Source organism: Pseudophryne corroboree, chromosome 6 (assembly GCF_028390025.1).
Source record: "Pseudophryne corroboree isolate aPseCor3 chromosome 6, aPseCor3.hap2, whole genome shotgun sequence".
Lineage (NCBI taxonomy): Eukaryota > Metazoa > Chordata > Amphibia > Anura > Myobatrachidae > Pseudophryne > Pseudophryne corroboree.
Genome location: NC_086449.1, coordinates 292743367 through 292764556, shown reverse-complemented (window position 1 = coordinate 292764556; position 21190 = coordinate 292743367). Strand labels below are relative to the sequence as shown.

The 21190-nt window shown below is 43.6% G+C and overlaps 1 protein-coding gene across 1 annotated transcript in view; it reads left to right on the top strand.

Annotated features, from left to right (window-relative positions):
* The first annotated feature begins 1347 nt into the window (after window positions 1-1347).
* PRTG (protogenin) overlaps window positions 1348-21190 on the top strand; it is a 219702-nt gene continuing 199859 nt past the window's right edge. Inside the window, exons 1-2 of the mRNA XM_063926136.1 lie at window positions 1348-1606; window positions 4821-5123. Of these exons, the coding sequence (XP_063782206.1) occupies window positions 1540-1606; window positions 4821-5123 (370 nt within the window). The 5' untranslated portion in view covers window positions 1348-1539. The remainder of the gene's footprint in view (window positions 1607-4820; window positions 5124-21190) is intronic.

The window sequence follows — 21190 nt, the reverse complement described above, 5'->3', positions numbered from 1 at the left end:
GCTCGGCACACTTTACCGTTCCAATCGTAGTCCACGTGGATCGTTAAGTATGAAAAGGTTAAAAAAAAGAAAAAAATCGTGAAAAACTCATGTCGACCTTTTTCCATGTCAACCTTTTGTCAATGTCGACCTTTTGTCCATGTCGGCCTAAGGTGTGTCGACCAATTGGCGTCGACCTAAGGTGTGTCGACCTTTGTGCTGTCGACCTGGAGTCCGGATACCATTGGTCACAGCGGTTGTTTGGAATCAATCTCTGCGTTATCTGCTCAAAGGACCCCTATAATGCAATATTTAATGCCAACAATATTTCTAATGTGTTGTATTTTCATGTACAACAATAGTTTTTCTTTTTATAGTATACCCAGGTGGGTTTGGGTTTAATTTTGGAAACAGCCGTGGAAATGATGCAACATACAGAGGGAATTATTGCTAAAACATCCCACTTGTTAAATTGTGGATCATTTAGATTACAGTTTATCACATACAAGTTCAAATCATACTTTAGTCAATTAGGACTATGTGCAAGCTGACCTTTCTCTATGGCTTGCTGATATGAGCAAGAAAAATGATGCAAACATATTTTTCCTACTCCTACTCAGTGGCCATCTCTCCTATATACGGCAGTTCTAAATGGAACTCATCATTGTCATAACCTGTATGAGTTGAAACGGAAAACCTCTAAAGTGTCATTAGGAAACGTTATTAACCTCATAGTGACAAGTCATATAACTGCAGATATTAGGCTGAAGGAGTAATTATTGCAGACATGACATGATGTGCTCACTTTGCTGACATTCTTGAACATGAGAAGACAGTGAGGAAGTGAAAGTTGGAGAAAATGTGTTAGCACAGGAAGGGTTAATAATGTGCAGAAAGTGACGGCACTCAGCAGCAGTGAGAGGTGACCCCGGCGATGCAGACGACTGTCACTGGAATGTGTGTGTGGCAGGGGAGTCCCATAGATTATTTATGGCTGCGGGTGACGTGGAATGGAAGGAGTTAGGGCTGGTGTGCCCCATCTGTCACTCAGTGCCCTAGTTATGCCTCAGCTGTAGCACCCCAGCTTGTCCCTTGCAGACATGTATTACAGGGACAGGTCACATCCAGATGCATGAGGGGCATTTCAGGCCATGGCCGGACTGCTCCTAAATGCTGGTTGGGAAGGGGGATAACATGTGAGCTCCAGGCGCTACCCAGACCCATGACCTCCTGCCCTGCACAGCCTCGTGCTGTGAGTGTGACACACACCCTCACCACCAGCACCACATGCCTCAGCCCCTGACCCCTCCCCCCGCTCACAGCAAGAGGATGCACTATGTAGTCCCGGCCACTCCAAGGTTTCCCCCTGTCCCTCTGTCCAGCGTCCCCCCACCTATGTGCACTCTCCCTCCGCCTCCTCCTTCTGTGTGCCTGCGCAGGAGCTGTGGTTTCAGAAAAAAGTCCCGCAGCGCTGAGAGGCGCCTGGTGCGAGTGAGAGACCGTGAGAGCCACTGCCAGTGAAAGGACCCCAGCTGTAGCATGTGTACACAGTCCCGGTAAATGGAACCGTGCATGAGGAGGATGGCTCGGGGGCTGCTGCTCCTGGCAGCCCTGGTTACCCTTCCAGGTGAGAGTAGGCAGCATTTGCTTCCAGTAAACTTTGCAATTGCAGCAGTGCGGGTGAGAGTGACCCGTGTCGCCTTCCTGTGCATGGCCTCTGCTGGCATCAGGCAACTACTACTTCCCCTCTCTCCCTCCTGATCGTTCTTACACATAGGTAGAAGAGACGTGGACCTGTGCAATATTCCTAGTAGTGATGATGCAGGTCACAAGTCATTGCAGATTTGTTTTCCAGTGCCATCTCTTTACCCTGCATACTGTTCGCTTATCTTGTTGCTGGCTCACCTTGCTCTCATTACCACCGGTAGAGAGATGCATTGCTAATCTTGTACATGTACCCATCATTATTATACCATGTTGCCTAGTTCTGGAAAGAAAATAAAGTTTGAATCCGGACCAGTCACATATTTTTTTTTAATCTATTTAATGTAAAATGTTGCTTATAGATCATCTTCTCTATGTAATGTGCTGTTCTACAAAAAGTGGATTTAATGCAAAATCTTGATCAAATAGAATACATGTTGTATTATTGATGTATTCCTTCAGACAATGTGTGTCAATTTCTTTAGGGTATCTTAATGATGTTCTGCGCTAGGTTGCTATTTGTAATTGCCCCCCCCCCCCCCCCCCTTTAAAAAAGCTAGATATTAAATGCATATTTTTAGCAATGTGCTTATTATTGCAGCAACTAAATGTTAGGATTAATGAAAAGAGTTTATGTGTTGCAATAACAAAGTTTGATTTAAATCAATAAGTTTAGAGTGATTGTGACAGTATTGCTTGTTTGCAGAATACTAAGTGTATCATATTTTAACTATATACTTGTGGCAAATAGTTTAGGTACTGATTCAATATTATTTGCATGTAGTTGTTGTTGAAATGATTTCCTTGATTTGCAGAAAAGTATGTATCAGTGACTGCGTTCAGGGTAGAGTGGCCATAGTGTAGTTTGATGTAATAATTTACCCTAGTACAAGTATCTTTGAATAAAGATATATATTTTTTTATAAAGCTATAGAAATACTTTCCACACAACACCTTTCGTTTCCAAGTATGTTTACAAGACCGAGGTTAAATCTGATCCCCCTAATAGTCACCAGTGGCTTTTATTTTTGTTTTGTGATATTACCTATACTATCCTGGTGCTTCATGACTGTATCTTAGTTGATGCATTATATATAAAGTAACCAAAATCTGCCAGTTAGTGTGCTATTTGTATAGACATGTCCTTTTGATGATTTTTATTTTTTTAGTGTATGCATGGTTTATATACTAATAAGTGCTTTTTATCTGGGTAATACCTGCATTACACATCTTTTATGTAATGGTTGTCATTTTATTGCCCCCATATTAGGTTTGTGTTATACCAATTAACGCTTCTTGTCACTGCACAAATGCTGACCTACAGAAAGGTTTAGGAATGTACACATCAGTCAGAGAGGATTGAATGTGCCATTATTGGCAACTGAGATCAGATAAAGCTAGTTTGTGATGGATTTCACAGTTCTTGGATAGCAGAGAAACAGCTCAAAATGTATTTGTCCAAAGTGCAGGATCTCGTGTGAAATATCTGAGATTACATACTGGTTTCTCAGAGTCCAGTTATTGAGGGTGACCTGTAAAATCAATTGTTAATGGGGAGTCCAAACCTATTTGTATATGTCACCTTAAACCTTAATACCCTAAAAAACAACAAAGATTAAAGGGACTGATTAAGAGTAGGGCTACAGAGATTGTCCTAAGGCTGGGTCTCTGAATTATCTGACTTCTTTTTATCTCTTGCTGTGATGGATGGAAAACCAGGATTGTTTTGTTAGGTAAAAAAGAAAAAAAAAAGAGGCATGTTATTTCCTTTGGAGATCTGTTCAGTTAAGAAAATGTGTATCGGGTAATTAAGTAATCCCCACTGCAAGAGACAGTAAGCAGCCAATTAGTTCCGCATTTCTGTAACAGTTGGCAATACACAAACAGTGGAAGTAAAGGTTCCTTAATCCCTCTCCCACTGAGATCTAGCAGCAAGAGTCACAGATATTAGGAAGTTACTCTGTTCTTCATCTAAAAGTATCTGCTGAAATGTAAAAGACGAAGTGAATTGATCAAGTTGGTAGGTTTTGGAAACGTACCTAGTAAGAGAACAGGCAATATTAAAGTAATATTAAATATTAAACATTAACAGGCACTAAACACTTTTTCTCTCGTACACTGGTAATCGGAGAGAGATTCATATTTCTATGTAAAATGTATTACAAAATATGTAGATATGCAGTTATCAATAGAGATGATCTCAGCCTCAACAGAGATGGGTGTGTATGTACTAAATTTCCCCAGGGGCAGAAAACCTGCGTGTTTATAAAGAGGAAGGGATGTTAATGATTTCTTGTAAAAATCCAACTTTTATGAGTTTTCTTGTTTAGGATCTCTGTGACAAGCTTGTAAAATTAGCAAACCGCTTTACCTCTTGTTTCCCTGTTAATGACAGTGAAACCTCACATTGTGAGTTCTCATCTTCTTTTAAATGTGCTCGTTTACGAGTGTTTGGTAAACAAATATAACTTTGCAATGAAACAAGGTAAACCCTTGCCTTGAATTATTGCCATAGTGATTCATAGTGAATCAGTGAACTCATTTTTGCCAGAATGTTTATATTTTCAGAATTCTCTCTAGCAAATTACATAGAAATACACAAAATTAAAATATGTTCTGAATCAACATAACAAGTGAATTATCTAACATATACTCTTATGTTTACTGGCTACTCTTTCTCTCTAAATCATCTTGTATATTTAAAGGGAATCATAGGAATTAAGGATTAAAAAAGAATGTCAATCTTGTTACTGTTATCGTAATCAGTTTAGGTACATTACATGTTTAAATGGTACACTAATTATTGAAATGACTACATAGCTCAAATTTGATTTCTACTTTATTTCTGTATAGATTTTCTGAAACATATAACCCTTGTGCTCCAGACAGTGAGCGTTTCTTCTCTGCATATTTGCATGCATTAATGAGTCAGAGTAAACCATAATATGATCCACATATACAAGGAATCAACCAGTGCTATCAAGAGAGCAATTGTCATAAGATAAGGTGCACTGTTGCTTGACATTAACAAGAACTAACAAACCATCTTTTATAAAGGAGCAGTCTCTTTGAAATTACTTGCTGATCAATGTTTCAATATAATTTCTTTACTATACAAAATCTTTTTATCCTCACAGGGTCTTGGTGTCTTAGCGACCTGTTATTTGTGAAAGAACCTGTGGATGTAGTAGTTTCTCGGAAGGATGCAGTGGTTTTAGATTGTCAGGCTCGCGGAGAACGTCCAGTCACAGTTGTGTGGATGAAAAATGGAGCAAAGATTGTGGAGAATGAACGGATCTCGACTTTGTACAATGGGTCCTTGTACATCCAAGAGGTGGAGGGAAGGAAAGGAGAGCCGTCTGATGAAGGATTTTACCAGTGCTTAGCTCTGAACAAATATGGTGCCATTTTAAGTCAAAGGGCTCATCTTTCATTAGCAAGTAAGTGCGGTTATTTGGTTTCAATTGAATTGTCCTTGTTTTATTGCACAGTTTATTCATAAAACAATTGGGGGTTTATGTCTTTTACACAAAACAAATTATTGTGTGAATACAATTATATTGGGAAGGATAGAATCATTTCTCATCCTACCTCGTAAGGTTTAATTTTGGAATGTGCGTCAACGTTTGAATATTTTAGTGTTGCGTAAAGAAAGACCTTTAATAACTGCTGTGCATGTTGCTGTGGTAACCATGTAACTATTGATCAAGATGACGGCCATCTTTAAATCAGCTCATAACTGTAAACTCTTTGTGTCAGATGAGTTAAAATGTAGACAGAGAAATAAAAGGTCACAGCACATGCATTATTAATGTATTAAATGTAGAGATGAGCGGATTTGGTTTTACTCGGATTTACTCGGTTCTCAAAATGGTATCTTATTGGCTCACGGATGTCACGTGTTTTGGATAGCCAATCGGATGCCGTTTTGAGAACCGAGTAAATCCGAGTAAAACCGAATCCGCTCATCTCTAATTAAATGTAGGTCAGGTATATAAAATTCCTTTTTAGCTTGGTTCTTTTTGATAAGATTTGTGAGCGCACAGTGCACTCAGTTATCCATTGGGGAAGATAGAATTAGGCGCAACGTCCAGTAGGAGGCATTTTAGGCTGTACGTATTTCTAGTTATTACAGGATTGTGAACATCACAAAAATAAGCAATGTTTCTCTGACGTCCTAGTGGATGCTGGGTACTCCGTAAGGACCATGGGGAATAGACGGGCTCCGCAGGAGACTGGGCACTCTAAAGAAAGATTTAGGTCTACCTGGTGTGCACTGGCTCCTCCCCTTATGACCCTCCTCCAAGCCTCAGTTAGATTTCTGTGCCCGGCCGAGCTGGATGCACACTAGGGGCTCTCCTGAGCTCCTAGGAAGAAAGTATATGTTAGTTTTTTTATTTTCAGTGAGACCTGCTGGCAACAGGCTCACTGCATCGAGGGACTAAGGGGAGAAGAAGCGAACCTACCTAAGTGGTGGTAGCTTGGGCTTCTTAGGCTACTGGACACCATTAGCTCCAGAGGGATCGAACACAGGACCCGACCTCGTCGTCCGTTCCCGGAGCCGCGCCGCCGTCCCCCTTACAGAGCCAGAAGCAAGAAGGTCCGGAAAATCGGCGGCTGAAGACTTCTGTCTTCTCCAAGGTAGCGCACAGCACTGCAGCTGTGCGCCATTGCTCCTCATGCACACCACACACTGCGGCCACTGATGGGTGCAGGGCGCTGGGGGGGGGGGCGCCCTGAGCAGCAATATTAACACCTTGGCTGGCGAACTGGCACCATATATAGCCCCAGGGGCTATATGGGTGCTTATTAACCCCTGCCAGAACTTTTACAATAGCGGGAGAAAGCCCGCCGAAAAAGGGGCGGAGCCATCTCCCTCAGCACACTGGCGCCATTTTTCCTTCACAGTTCCGCTGGAAGGAAGCTCCCTGGCTCTCCCCTGCAGTCCTGCACTACAGAAAAGGGTAAAAAAGAGAGGGGGGGCACAAATTAGGCGCAGTATAAATATATTATGCAGCTATAAGGGGAAAACACGTTTTTATAGGTGATATCCCTGTGATATATAACGCTCTGGTGTGTGCTGGCATACTCTCCCTCTGTCTCCCCAAAGGGCTTTGTGGGGTCCTGTCCTCTGTAAGAGCATTCCCTGTGTGTCTGCTGTGTGTCGGTACTGCGGTGTCGACATGTATGAGGAGGAAAATGATGTGGAGGCGGAGCAAATGCCTGTGAATGTGATGTCACCCCCTGCGGGGTCGACACCTGTGTGGTTGGACTTATGGAAGGAATTGCGTGAAAGTGTCAACTCCTTACACAAAAGGTTTGACGACATAGGACAGCCGGCTACACAGCTTGTGCCTGTTCCAGCGTCTCAAATGTCATCAGGGGCTTTAACACGCCCGCTACCTCAGGTGACAGATACAGACGTCGACACGGATACCGACTCCAGTGTCGACGATGATGAGACTAGTGTACCCTCCAATAGGTCCACCCGTTACATGATTGAGGCAATGAAAAATGTATTACACATTTCTGATAATACCCCAGGTACCACAAAAAAGGGTATTATGTTTGGTGAGAAAAAAATACCTGTAGTTTTTCCTACATCTGAGGAATTAAATGAGGTGTGTGAGGAAGCGTGGACTTCCCCCGATAAGAAATTGATAATTTCAAAACGGTTATTGGCAGCGTACCCTTTCCCGCTAGAGGATAGGTCACGTTGGGAAACACCCCCTAGGGTAGATAAGGCGCTGACACGCTTATCAAAGAAGGTGGCACTACCGTCTCCGGATACGGCTACCCTGAAGGAACCTGCTGATAGAAAGCAGGAAGCTACCCTAAAAGCTATTTACACACACACGGGCATTATATTGCGACCAGCGATTGCATCAGCTTGGATGTGCAGTGCTGCTGCTGCGTGGTCAGATTCCCTGTCGGATAATATTGATACCATGGATAGGGACAATATTTTGCTGACGATTGAGCATATAAAAGATGCAGTCTTATACATGCGTGATGCACAGAGGGATATTTGCCGGCTGGCATCAAGAATAAGCGCTATGTCCATTGCCGCCAGAAGGGGGTTATGGACTCGGCAATGGTCTGGCGATGCCGACTCTAAGCGGCACATGGAAGTTTTGCCCTATAAAGGGGTGGAACTGTTTGGGGATGGTCTTTCGGACCTCGTGTCCACAGCTACTGCTGGGAAATCGACCTTTTTGCCACAGGCTGCCCCACAGCAAAAGAAAGCACCGTATTATCAGGTACAGTCCTTTCGGCCCCAGAAAAGCAAGAGGGCTAGAGGCTCATCCTTTCTGCCGAGAGGCAAAGGTAGAGGAAAAAAGCTGCAACACACAGCTAGTTCCCAAGAGCAGAAGTCCTCCCCCGCGTCCGGTAAGTCCACAGCATGACGCTGGGGCTGCGCAGGCGGACCCGGGGACGGTGGGGGCCCGGCTCAGGAATTTCAGCGCTCAGTGGGATCTCTCACAAGTGGATCCCTGGGTTTTTCAAGTAATATCTCAGGGGTACAAGCTGGAATTCGAGACGTCTCCCCCCCGCCGTTTCCTAAAATCTGCCTTACCGGCAACTCCCTCTGCCAGGGAGGCGGTGTTGGTGGCTATTCAAAAACTGTATTCACAGCAAGTGATTGTCAAAGTACCCCTCCTTCAGCAAGGAAAGGGTTACTATTCCACAATGTTTGTGGTACCGAAACCGGACGGTTCGGTGAGACCCATCTTAAATCTAAAATCCTTGAACACTTATATCAAGAGGTTCAAGTTCAAGATGGAATCGCTCAGGGCGGTTATTGCGAGCCTGGACGAGGGGGATTACATGGTCTCCCTGGACATCAAGGATGCGTACCTCCATGTCCCCATTTACCCTCCTCACCAGGAGTACCTCAGATTTGTGGTACAGGACTGTCACTATCAGTTCCAGACGCTGCCGTTTGGGTTATCCACGGCACCGAGGGTCTTTACCACGGTAATGGCCGAAATGATGATACTCCTTCGCAAGAAGGGAGTTTTAATTATCCCGTACTTGGACGATCTCCTGATAAAGGCGAGGTCCAAGGAACAGTTGGTAGTGGGGGTAGCGCTTTCTAGGGAAGTGCTACAACAGCACGGCTGGATTCTCAATATTCCAAAGTCACAGCTGGTCCCGACGACACGTCTTCTGTTCCTGGGAATGATTCTGGACACAGACCAGAAAAGAGTGTTTCTTCCAGTGGAAAAAGCCGAGGAGTTGTCATCTCTAGTCAGAGACATCCTAAAACCGGGACAGGTGTCGGTACATCAATGCACACGAGTCCTGGGAAAAATGGTAGCTTCGTACGAGGCGATTCCATTTGGAAGGTTCCACGCAAGGACTTTCCAGTGGGACCTGTTGGACAAATGGTCCGGGTCCCATCTCCAGATGCAACAGCGAATAACCCTGTCGGCAAGGACCAGGGTGTCGCTGCTGTGGTGGCTGCAGAGGGCTCATCTACTAGAGGGCCGCAGATTCGGAATACAGGACTGGGTCCTGGTGACCACGGATGCCAGCCTTCGGGGCTGGGGTGCAGTCACACAGGGAAGAAATTTCCAAGGACTGTGGTCAAATCAGGAGATTTCGCTTCACATAAATATTCTGGAGCTAAGGGCCATTTACAATGCCCTAAGCCAAGCAAGGCCCCTGCTTCAGAACCGGCCGGTACTGATCCAATCAGACAACATCACGGCGGTCGCCCATGTAAACAGACAGGGCGGCACAAGAAGCAGGAGGGCAATGGCAAAAGTCACAAGGATTCTCCGATGGGCAGAGAATCATGTGTTAGCACTGACAGCAGTGTTCATTCCGGGAGTGGACAACTGGGAAGCAGACTTCCTCAGCAGGCACGACCTCCACCCGGGAGAATGGGGACTTCATCCAGAAGTCTTCCAGATGCTGGTAAACCGTTGGGAAAAACCACAGGTGGACATGATGGCGTCCCGCCTCAACAAAAAGCTAAAAAGATATTGCGCCAGGTCAAGGGACCCTCAGGCGATCGCTGTGGACGCTCTAGTGACACAGTGGGTGTACCAGTCGGTTTATGTGTTTCCTCCTCTACCTCTCATACCCAAAGTACTGAGAATAATAAGAAAGCGAGGAGTGAGAACTATTCTCGTGGCTCCGGATTGGCCAAGAAGAGCTTGGTACCCGGAGCTTCAAGAGATGCTTGCAGAGGACCCTTGGCTTCTGCCGCTCAGACAAGACCTGCTGCAGCAGGGACCCTGTCTGTTCCAAGACTTACCGCGGCTGCGTTTGACGGCATGGCGGTTGAACGCCGGATCCTAAAGGAAAAAGGCATTCCGGAGGAAGTCATCCCTACCCTGATCAAGGCCAGGAAGGATGTCACCGCAAAACATTATCACCGCATTTGGCGAAAATATGTTGCTTGGTGTGAGGCCAAGAAGGCCCCAACGGAGGAATTTCAACTGGGTCGATTCCTGCATTTCCTGCAAGCAGGTGTGACGTTGGGCCTCAAATTGGGGTCCATTAAGGTCCAGATCTCGGCCCTGTCTATTTTCTTCCAGAAAGAACTGGCTTCACTACCTGAAGTTCAGACTTTTGTCAAGGGAGTTCTGCATATTCAGCCTCCTTTTGTGCCCCCAGTGGCACCTTGGGATCTCAATGTGGTTTTGGAGTTTCTGAAATCACATTGGTTTGAGCCACTTAAGACTGTGGATTTAAAATAGCTCACGTGGAAAGTGGTTATGTTGTTGGCTCTGGCTTCGGCCAGACGTGTGTCAGAATTGGCGGCTTTGTCCTGTAAAAGCCCCTATCTGATTTTCCATATGGATAGGGCAGAGTTGAGGACTCATCCTCAGTTTCTCCCGAAGGTGGTATCAGCTTTTCACATGAACCAACCTATTGTGGTGCCTGCGGCTACTAGGGACTTGGAGGATTCAAAGTTTCTGGAAGTAGTCAGGGCCCTGAAAATTTATATTTCCAGGACGGCTGGAGTCAGGAAAAACTGACTCGCTGTTTATTTTATATGCACCCAACAAGCTGGGTGCACCTGCTTCTAAGCAGACTATCGCGCGCTGGATTTGTAGCGCTATTCAGCTGGCGCATTCTGCGGTGGGACTACCGCAGCCTAAATCTGTAAAAGCCCATTCCACAAGGAAGGTGGGCTCATCTTGGGTGGCTGCCCGAGGGGTCTCGGCTTTACAACTTTGCCGAGCTGCTACTTGGTCAGGGGCAAACACGTTTGCAAAATTTTATAAATTTGATACCCTGGCTGAGGAGGACCTGGAGTTCTCTCATTCGGTGCTGCAGAGTCATCCGCACTCTCCCGCCCGTTTGGGAGCTTTGGTATAATCCCCATGGTCCTTACGGAGTACCCAGCATCCACTAGGACGTCAGAGAAAATAAGATTTTACTCACCGGTAAATCTATTTCTCGTAGTCCGTAGTGGATGCTGGGCGCCCATCCCAAGTGCGGATTGTCTGCAATACTTGTAAATAGTTATTGTTACAAAAATCGGGTTGTTATTGCGAGCCATCTGGTCAGAGGCTCCATTGTTATCATACTGTTAACCGGGGTTCCTATCACGAGTTATATGGTGTGATTGGTGTGGCTGGTATGAGTCTTACCCGGGATTCAAAATCCTTCCTTATTGTGTCAGCTCTTCCGGGCACCGTATCCTAACTGAGGCTTGGAGGAGGGTCATAGGGGGAGGAGCCAGTGCACACCAGGTAGACCTAAATCTTTCTTTAGAGTGCCCAGTCTCCTGCGGAGCCCGTCTATTCCCCATGGTCCTTACGGAGTACCCAGCATCCACTACGGACTACGAGAAATAGATTTACCGGTGAGTAAAATCTTATTTTTGGTACCATAACATCCCGCATAACTTGCATTATTCCTCCTGGGTATGTGGCTTTATTGAAACTTTCCCTTTCATTTATTTATTGGAATCCAACAAATTACTACAAAATATATAATCCCAGGAAGAGGACATTCCTGTTTTATTGAAGACCGATCCACAAGATACGTTGCTGCTGACACCTTTGTGTAGTGAGAGCACATGACTGTAACATAATGAAGCACAACCCACAAAAGTCACCATTTTGCATATTTAAATGGTGGGACGTATTCAAGTCTTAAGTTGAGGTCCTAATTTAAGTCACCTCCTCAACTTGATTACACTTCAAAGCGTAAAAGACAGTTTTATTAAAATGGCAAAAGGGTACATTGAGCTTTGCATTAATGTTCTAATTATTGCTTTCTTGCCTGTCCTTAAAGTTTAAAGCATTTGTGATATGGAACCTCTAATCAGTTTCAGTTTTTTTGAAGTGTAATGGGTTTCTCCCCTATGACACCTGTGTATAGAGCATCCTTAAGGATTAAACTTTTATCTATGGTTTTAAACACCAGGCTGTGATTCAATTGATTTTTCCATTAGCCCCTGTAACCATGGCAAGCCTGTTTCCAGCTATTTCATATTTGTTCCTGATAACATCTCCACATTCACTGTTAGTGTTAGCTGTAAACCGTAAAAACTGGAGGCTTGAAATTCTCATCTCTGTCCTGTTTATTTCTTCATAGTGTTTATGGATGAGGTGGTGCTTCCACAGTACCTTTCATCTTGCATCCTCTCCTAAATGCACTGTATTGACAGTCATGATGATGGAATGTTTGTATTTGGCGTAGTACATGGAAAGCAATGCATTGCATTACTATTTATGTGCTTTGTTAGCTATTTCAGGTTTATTAACCAGTGGGTCCCAACATAAAAGGGATCAACATGCCATTTAGATTGGGCCCTTTTTAAAAAAGATTCTCCACTTCTACCACCTCAGTCACCATAGTTAGTGGTCCTTCTAGATGTGTGTCCATCTACATGGTTCCCTCCTACCTTAAATAAAACAATTGTGAATCCCCCCCAAATCACTGTCAGCTGTCCTGTGAAACATTCACATTCAGTCTCCCAAATATGAAAATAATGTATTGGAATGGAGTTACCATTATCTAGTCACTCCACACATGAAACTGCATGCAAAGTGTCCAGTGGATGATGGTGGCATTCCAGACTTTAGCTTCTTTTTTTTTTTTTTTATTAAAAAACTGGACTATGGATTGCAAAGTTGCTCAGAGCAGAGGATATATATCCCTGGCATAAGTGGAAGTATGAGCGGAAGTATTTTGGTTGTTATAATTTTTGAAAATTTATCAAGACATAATTCACAGGTTGCGATAAGGCAAACAACAGATAATCATCTATTATAGGGAACAGGCAGTGGTGTAATTTTCTGCAAGGCATTTAATGTCTAATGAGTCTAGACAATCTCACAATATATGCATAATACAGGGCACAACATGGAGCCACATATAAGCAGATACATAAATTAGCATTGAAGATGATAATAGTGCGCTGTATGGAACTAACACTGCTTTGAATATCAAATGCATTGTTAATCACTACCTCTAATAGAGACATCAGTGGGTAGCTCTGAGAATATCCTAAAGTCTTTTTCACATGGGATAGGATGGTAAATAGGAGAAAAGGGCCTGTGTGTACTTAGGCTTAAGGCATTTTTTTTTCTTCATTTTGTTTGCCCCATGTAAACTTTTCTTAAGATACATTGCAAGAAAGCTGAATGTCGTAAATGAGCGTCTTTTAGATAAATACAAACGGCTATGGAAATTGGTTTTGGGGTCAAATTTGCCCTGGAATAGCGATATATATAAAATGGGCAAACATCAATTATTGCTTTATCAGCATGTGTCCTTTTATTGAAATGTATCTACTTACCAGCTTCATTTGTGTATGGCGCATCATTTCTAGGGAGAAAAGCCATGATACGCTAATGTATGCAGATACTGATTTCTTTGGAACCAGGGAAGTTAAACCACAATCCCTAGTTTCTAAAGATCTTCTTTTTCCCCCCACAAACATTGTGCAGCAAAATTATTAGCATAGACGGTGTTTGGATATTTAGAAATGAATACAAAGATTTAGCCTCGGTTTGTTTGGGTTGTTTTTATGTCAGCTCCTAGAATCTCCGATGACTTACTATTACAGCTCAGGGCTGCTATACATATTAAACAGGTGGAGAATAGGCATTAAATGGGCATTCTTCCTTCTCAAAGAGTGAGTAGTATCTTAGTCGGTGGCAGCAGCAGGGGGTAAGGATGTTCTTTTTCTGTGTCTGGCCAAAGCTTTAACAAGCAAGATTACTATTAGATTAAGACTCACAATGTAGAGTTTTACATTTGGGGATGTGTATAGCTTTTGCCCAGGCAATGGTTTTAAGGCCTGAGCACACAAGAAGATGATGGGTGCCAGGTTTCTAAAGTTTAAGAAGTGGAAACTGGAGGTTGCACTCCATACAGGAATGTCATTATTCGAGTGCAAATGAAGGCTCCATTGGGTTAAAAGGTTAGAAACTGGCCAGAGTGAGCCTTTACTGAACTGATAAAGGGCAGATGACCCTGATTCTTTGGCCAAATCTTTCATGTTTCTCTTCTGCAAAGGGTGATTGCCAGGGATTGTTCTGTAGGAATGCACAGATTGGAAAAGAGCAGACCCCTCTTTGGTGTCCCTTAGACCCTTATCTCCTGTTCCCAGCAGAACCACAGAGACTGAGATTCCTTGCAGACTGTTCCAAGGCTTCTCTGCTCAGTCATGCAGTTGAAGTGCTCTTTCCATTAGCCTTACTTAGGCCAGCAAAACTCTTGTGAAGTTATAGAGAGCAAATTATAATAACTTGATGTTTACAATTGATTTTAATTTCATTTTGAACACATCACATGACATGATTCTTTTTCTCTAATCCTCAGCTGTTTTAATCAGTTTATCCCTCCGTGACACATATATAGCTTATATATGAAGTATCGTCACTAAAAGAAGCTTGGAACTGGTAGCATATTATTTATGCATAAACTACATGTCAGTGGGTGATGATACTCATGGAAAATGCAGTGTCCATCTCGTTTGGTAACACACACACATATATATATTTATATTTATATATATATATATATATATATATATATATAAAAATTTGTCACTTTGTCCGTCTTATTTACAATTTTCTGTCCCACATTGTTGGCTTGTGTCTAGTATGGCAGATGCTCCATTGTTGTCACAGCGTCTTTTACCCATCTCATTTTCTCAGTATAGACAACTGAATAGTTGTGGTGGTGGTGGTGGTGGTGTTTGGTCAGCTGTAGTTTTCACCAGACAGGTAAGTTTCTGATTAAGTACTCCAATAAAAGATACTGAACAGTACAGAGCTTCTGTGTCTCCATCAAAACTGATTAGGCCACTTATATAGGTACCTAATAGTTTGTTGGTGGAGGTATTCAACTGGTGTCTTTTGCTAACCTTCCCCCTTCTCCCTATCACTGTTGACGAATAGTTCCTAACTCTATAGTTGCCAGCAATATATTGTCATACTTCCTTATTTAGCAGCTGTTTGTGTGTATTGTTCAAAGTATAGAATAACCTTATTTCCTTGGGTGGGTGAGATGGTTTCCACTGAATGTATACTGTCTATTATTTGTGTATATTCTTCATATCCTAGCATACTGTGAGATGTCACCCCTACATAAGGGTATTTATTGAGACATATGAACCAGGAACATTACTGTGTGTATATGCACATTATGGCCTGATTGAGAGGTGGATTCTGCTGTTCCAGCATTTGCTCTTGTTTCAGCTGCAATACTGTACAAATGCCAGTTTCAGCCTGCCCCTGGTGTACAAGCGTGCATCTGAATGTGACGCACTAGGACATCCACTTTCTGCGTCTCTGCACGCTGTAGCTCTGATGGGGATTCTTGACACGCCATCAGGGGCGCAGCATCAGACCCCCTATATACACTTGCACCTGTCCTATTTCCATCTGAGTTTGGCCTCTGTGGCTGCAGCTTTGCGTCTGGGGACGCAGTCACTTTTACAGACATGCTTACGAGTCACAACACTCCCATAAAATGCCCTTGAGGTATACTTTTTTTTGTGTGTGTGTTCAGTTTAGGCTACATCCCAGTAACCGCTCAGGAACGCTCATCACATTGCAGCTCCTTTTCTGATGCTGTCTGTCCCGATCACAGCTGCACCTTTGGGACTCATTTATCATAGGGATTTTCAGAACTTTTTCGTGCATGCGTAGTTGCAAATACATTGGCATTGCGTCACGTTAGCTTGTGTCCGTGAATCTCTCCCTATTGGACTAACATAACTCAGCCGTATTGTATACGTATTAGTGCAAGTGATAATAATGCATAGTTTTTGGAGTGTGATATACATTATACCTACCATTTACACTTGTGAGGCATATATTGAATATCTTCATATATTGTATTGTAAAGTTTCACTGTGCGTAAGAACAGTGGGCCTAATTCAGACCTGATCGTAGATGTGCTAACGATCAGCATCCATGACATGCGGAGGGACACCTAGCACAGGGCTAGTCCGCCCCGCATGTCAGGCACTACCCCGCTGCACAAGTACAAAAGCATTGCACAGCGGCGATGCTTTTGTACTTGAAGAGTAGCTCCCTACCAGCGCAGCTCCTGCGTGCTGGCAGGGAGCTACTCGTCGCTGTTCGGGTCACAGCGGCTGCGTGTGATCTTACACAGCTGCCACGGTCCGCCCCCCCCCCCCCCCCCCGCGCGGTCCGGGCACGCCTGCTTTGCCCGGACCGCGCCCCTAAACCAGCGGCCAAACTCCACCGGCCCGCCCCCTCCCACCCAGCGACCGACTGCCTGTCAGTCAGGCAGAGGCGATCGCAGGGCTGAGATGGCCATCAGCTGTCTGGCATGCGCTGGTGCACTGTAGCGCCGGTGCATGTTCAGTTCAGACCTGATCGCCTGCTGTGCAAAAATGCACAGCAGCGATCAGGTCTGAATTAGGCCCAGTGTTCATTCTATCACCCCGCACCTGTCACAACCCATGCAGTTGCTCTTTCCTGCCTGGGGTGTCACACTCTGCGCTGATGCTTCTCACATACCCTGGTCTGTATCTCAGCACTGAGATACAGACTAGAGTGTGCTAGAAGCACCACAGTAGGGAGCGACACCCCAGGCAGGAAAGAGAAACTGCATGGCTTGTGACAGGAGCAGGGTGCTAGAATGAACACTAAATATTCCTGTGCAAGGCGCATTCTTGTAATGCCATGATTAAGTGTTTGAAGGGTTGGGATGACATTGTGATAAGCTTTGCCTTGAGAAGCTCTAATTTTCATCTTTAAGTGCTGTGACTCTTCTATGTGTTACTGAGATTTACATGTGACAAAGACAATTCCTATTTTTTTTCTTTATAAGATGGGGTAAGAGAAGCGGTGTAGGTATTACGTAAGTATTACTAGGATTTTAGAACCTTGATTGAGCAAATCCTAGGAGTCTGATAGACATGGCAGCTGCATCTGACACTTTGGTATATTCTATGCATTTATGTGTCTAGAACGCTATAGCAACACTTGAGATTTTCAAAATGGCTACAAAATTTGAGTGAATAACGTTTACATTTCATGATTATATCCATTTTTCTTTATACATCAATAGGTATCAAGTGAATTAGGTTTGTTACAATGCTGGGTTGAAATTGGCATGATAGTATTGGCTCTATAAGATTAAAGGTGTGATTAATATAAAAACAAGGAAAATATGCATTGTCTGCTTTAGTACATCTCTCCAATTGGTAAGAAATGTATATAGGTATAAATAAGTATTATAGGTATTGGTAAGAAATGTATATTCAATTGAAGTTGGATCCTCACCGACACGTCACTATTCAATAGTCGGTAGTTTCCGCCCGTTTCCCCTCCCATTCCGACCATTCATTTTTGCTCTCTCTTATGGGCGGAAATGAATGGTTGAAAATGGCCTGTTTTTGACAGCAGAGCTCCCACTCATCCATGTGTTTTTCAACTTGGCGGAATTTCCGACAGGGCGGAAGAACGGCACTTCAATTGAATATTGAAGTGTCGGCAAGTTCTGATTATCAGCAGAAAGTGCCATCTTTCCGCCTTGTCAGAACGTCTGACCGTAATTAAATACTCCCCATAGTGGATGAATCTGTACATTAAATTATGGCATACTTACAAATATTTTATTAAAATAACTAAAAATAGTAGTTAAAAAGTCCAACCTAACACCACCATTATTAAGCTTATAATTTATTTAAAGGAAAATCATTAATTTAGGAAATAGCAATAAATGTTGTCATTGCTTTGGTTGAAGTCAGGCTGAAAATGAACATTCTTATGTTGGGTTGACAGTAAGTAGGTCGACCACTATTGGTTAACATGATTTCTAGGTCGACAGGGACTCTAGGTCAACTTGTTCTAGGTCGACATGACATAAGGTCGACATGAGTTTTTCACTTTTTTTTTTCATTTTTAGAACTTTTTCATAATTTACGATCCACGTGGCCTACAAGTGGGAACAGTAACCTGTGCCAAGCGCAGCGGTAGTGGAGCGAGGCACCTTGCCCGAAGCTGCGAGGGGACATGGTGCACTAATTGGGGTCACTGTATGGAGAAAACGACACCAAAAAAAGTAAAAAAACTCATGTCGACCTAGAAACCATGTTGACATACTTACTGTCGACCAATAGTGGTCAACCTAGACACTGTCGACCTAAGTCTTATCTACCTAACTTACCACACCCTTATGAAGCATTGGGTTGTAAAACCCGTCCGCTTCTAATCATGTTTATGCCTAAAATGTAAAAGGGCAATGCTTTTACTAGCAAAGCAATTAAGGTCTCTTATCTCTGCCCCTCAGTAGACATCAAAATCAAGCCCTCTTACAAGAAAAAAAATGCTGTGTGCCATCCTGTAAAACAGGGAAGACTCCTCAACTGCAGGGGCATGTATAAGCTGTTGCCCCTGCAAGGGATTTGTGAGTAGGGCCTATTAAACTTAAGGGGTCTGTTCATAAAGCAGTGAAAAGTGTGGAGAAGTGAGCCAGTGCAAAAGTTGCCCATGTTAACCAATCCGCATTGACGTAACACTTATAATTTGCATACTATAAAATTATATAGATCAGCTGATTGGTTCTCCACTGGCTCACTTTCCCAAACTTTTCACTTCTTCATGAATAGACCCCTTAATTATGACAAGAACAACTGCTGAGATCTAAAGCCCCGTACACACGGGGAGAGATCTAGCTCAGACCGCTCGGCACACATCTCTCCCCCCGCTCAGTACAGGGCGATGTGTGCTGAGCGAGGGGAGGGGCGCTCATTTCACCCAGGTGAAATGAGCGACCTGCTAGATTGTGCCTGGGCAATCTAGCACCGGGTTGCGCATCTCTATTGCTGTAGGGGATACACACGGAGAGATCCGTGCTTAACTTCTATGCAGTCTAGGCAGATTGCTTAGAATTTAAGCATACATCGCTACTTGTGTACCCCCCTTTAGGCAACCGGCATACATGACTTTACTATAAATAAATACATAGATTTACACTTCACATTATGTTGTGATTTTCTCTCATTGTATTATTTTATATCCAGACTGTCTTATACCTTTAGCTTATTGGATAGGAATCTATTTTGCCTCTCACCTGACTGATATTGTACTATAGTGAGATAAGTGGGATGACAGTGCCCTGCGTATGGACATTAATGTGACTAAACTGACTACAGGAAAAGAAAATGGATTCCTGTCACAGCAATCCAGCTATTTTCAGCGCATCTATCATAAAATCCCCAATTAGTGTTTAGCGGGGATGTGTTTTTCTATTTAACATTGAGCTATTAGAGAGATGCTGGAATAATAATGTAAGGGAAAAAACTGGTAGATATGTCCTCTGTGCCTTGTGTCTGCCACTGCAGCAGATTATCATGTTAGTTGGGAAGTGCTTCTCTAAGGGGTTTATTTACTAAACTGCGGGTTTTTAGAGGTGGAGATGTTGCCCATAGCAACCAATCAGATTCTAGCTATTATCTTCCTGAATGTGCTAGATAAATGATAGGTAGAAGCTGTGGGCAACATCTCCACTTCTAAAAACCTGCACTAATAAATATACCCCTAAGGCTTTAAACCTTGTCCATGTTCTGTAATTTTCTGTATGGAAAATCAGTTTTCTTGTTTTGTTCATATGGTCTCTGTTTATGTACTGTAAGTAACTGTGGACCCCTTGTGGTGCCATATAAATAAAGGAGTCAAATAATAATAATTTAACATGTGCTCCCTAAGACTGTTAAACATGTTTTGACACTGGTAGTCCACTTTCTGCCAGATGTTTACTTTGCATGAGTCTCTATGTTGCCTGTGACATTGATTCACTAAAACTAGGTAAAGTACTGTGGAGTTATGGCTGAATATTAAGTACTTGGTGACCGATATATGGATCGGTGAAAAGAATGGATAAGTGGACCATTGGAGAAGTTGCCCATGGCAACCAGTTACCATCTACCTATAATTTTATAGAACATACTTGATAAGTAGTACCCTGAGAAACCTGATTGGTTGCTATGGGCAACTTCTCCACTGGTCCACTTCTTCTGTTTACACTGATTCATACATTTCCCCTATAGTACACTTTGATATATGCTGACTTTACCTCCCATCCAGGAGATCTTAGAGGTGTAGGTCAAAGTGCAGGGGTCGTGGTGGCACAAATTACATCATTATGAACCTGCTACACAGAGATGCAACATTGCACAGGAGGGGGAGGGACATAATGCTGAAAATATTGTATTGAGGACCACCCTTGAGGACCAGCTGAGTGAATCTCAGATCCCCAGTGCTGCCGCCTGGCACTGGTATGGTTGTACTGATCTCTTTACCAGTATATATGTATGTATATGTACATACAGTACATTAACCGGTTCTGTTATTGGGCAACACTAAAAATGCGGGCAAAAATGCTGCTGCACCAAGCTTCGGAATGTGATATAGGTGGTCATTCCGAGTTGTTGGCTCGCTAGCTGCTTTTAGCAGCATTGCAAACGCTAGACCGCCGCCCTCTGGGAGTGTATCTTAGATTAGCAGAATAGCGAACGAAAGATTAGCAGAATTGCTACTAAATAATTCCTTGCAGTTTCTGAGTAGCTCCTGACCTACTCCTAGATTGCGATCACCTCAGTCCGTTTAGTTCCTGGTTTGACGTCACAAACACGCCCTGCGTTTGGCCAGCCACTCCCCCGTTTCTCCAGCCACTCCTGCGTTTTTACCTGGCACGCCTGCGTTTTTTAGCACACTCCCTGAAAACGCCAAGTTGCCGCCCAGAAACACCCACTTCCTGTCAATCACACTACGATCACTCGAGCGTTGAAAAAACGTCGCTCGAGCTTGTGCAAATCTCCAAAGTTTTGTGTTAAATTACTAAGCGCATGCACGCTGCGTACCATGCGCATGCGCATTTTCCACCTAATCGCTGCGTTGCGAAAAACGGCAACGAGCGAACAACTCGGAATGACCACCATAATCCGGAGCTTGGATGCAGTAGATTGCGTTACCCTGTAGAAGCTTATGGGCTGCTATCCTTCTTTCCCCCAGTGGGGGATCCAGTCCAATCCTCCCCAGAACCCCCT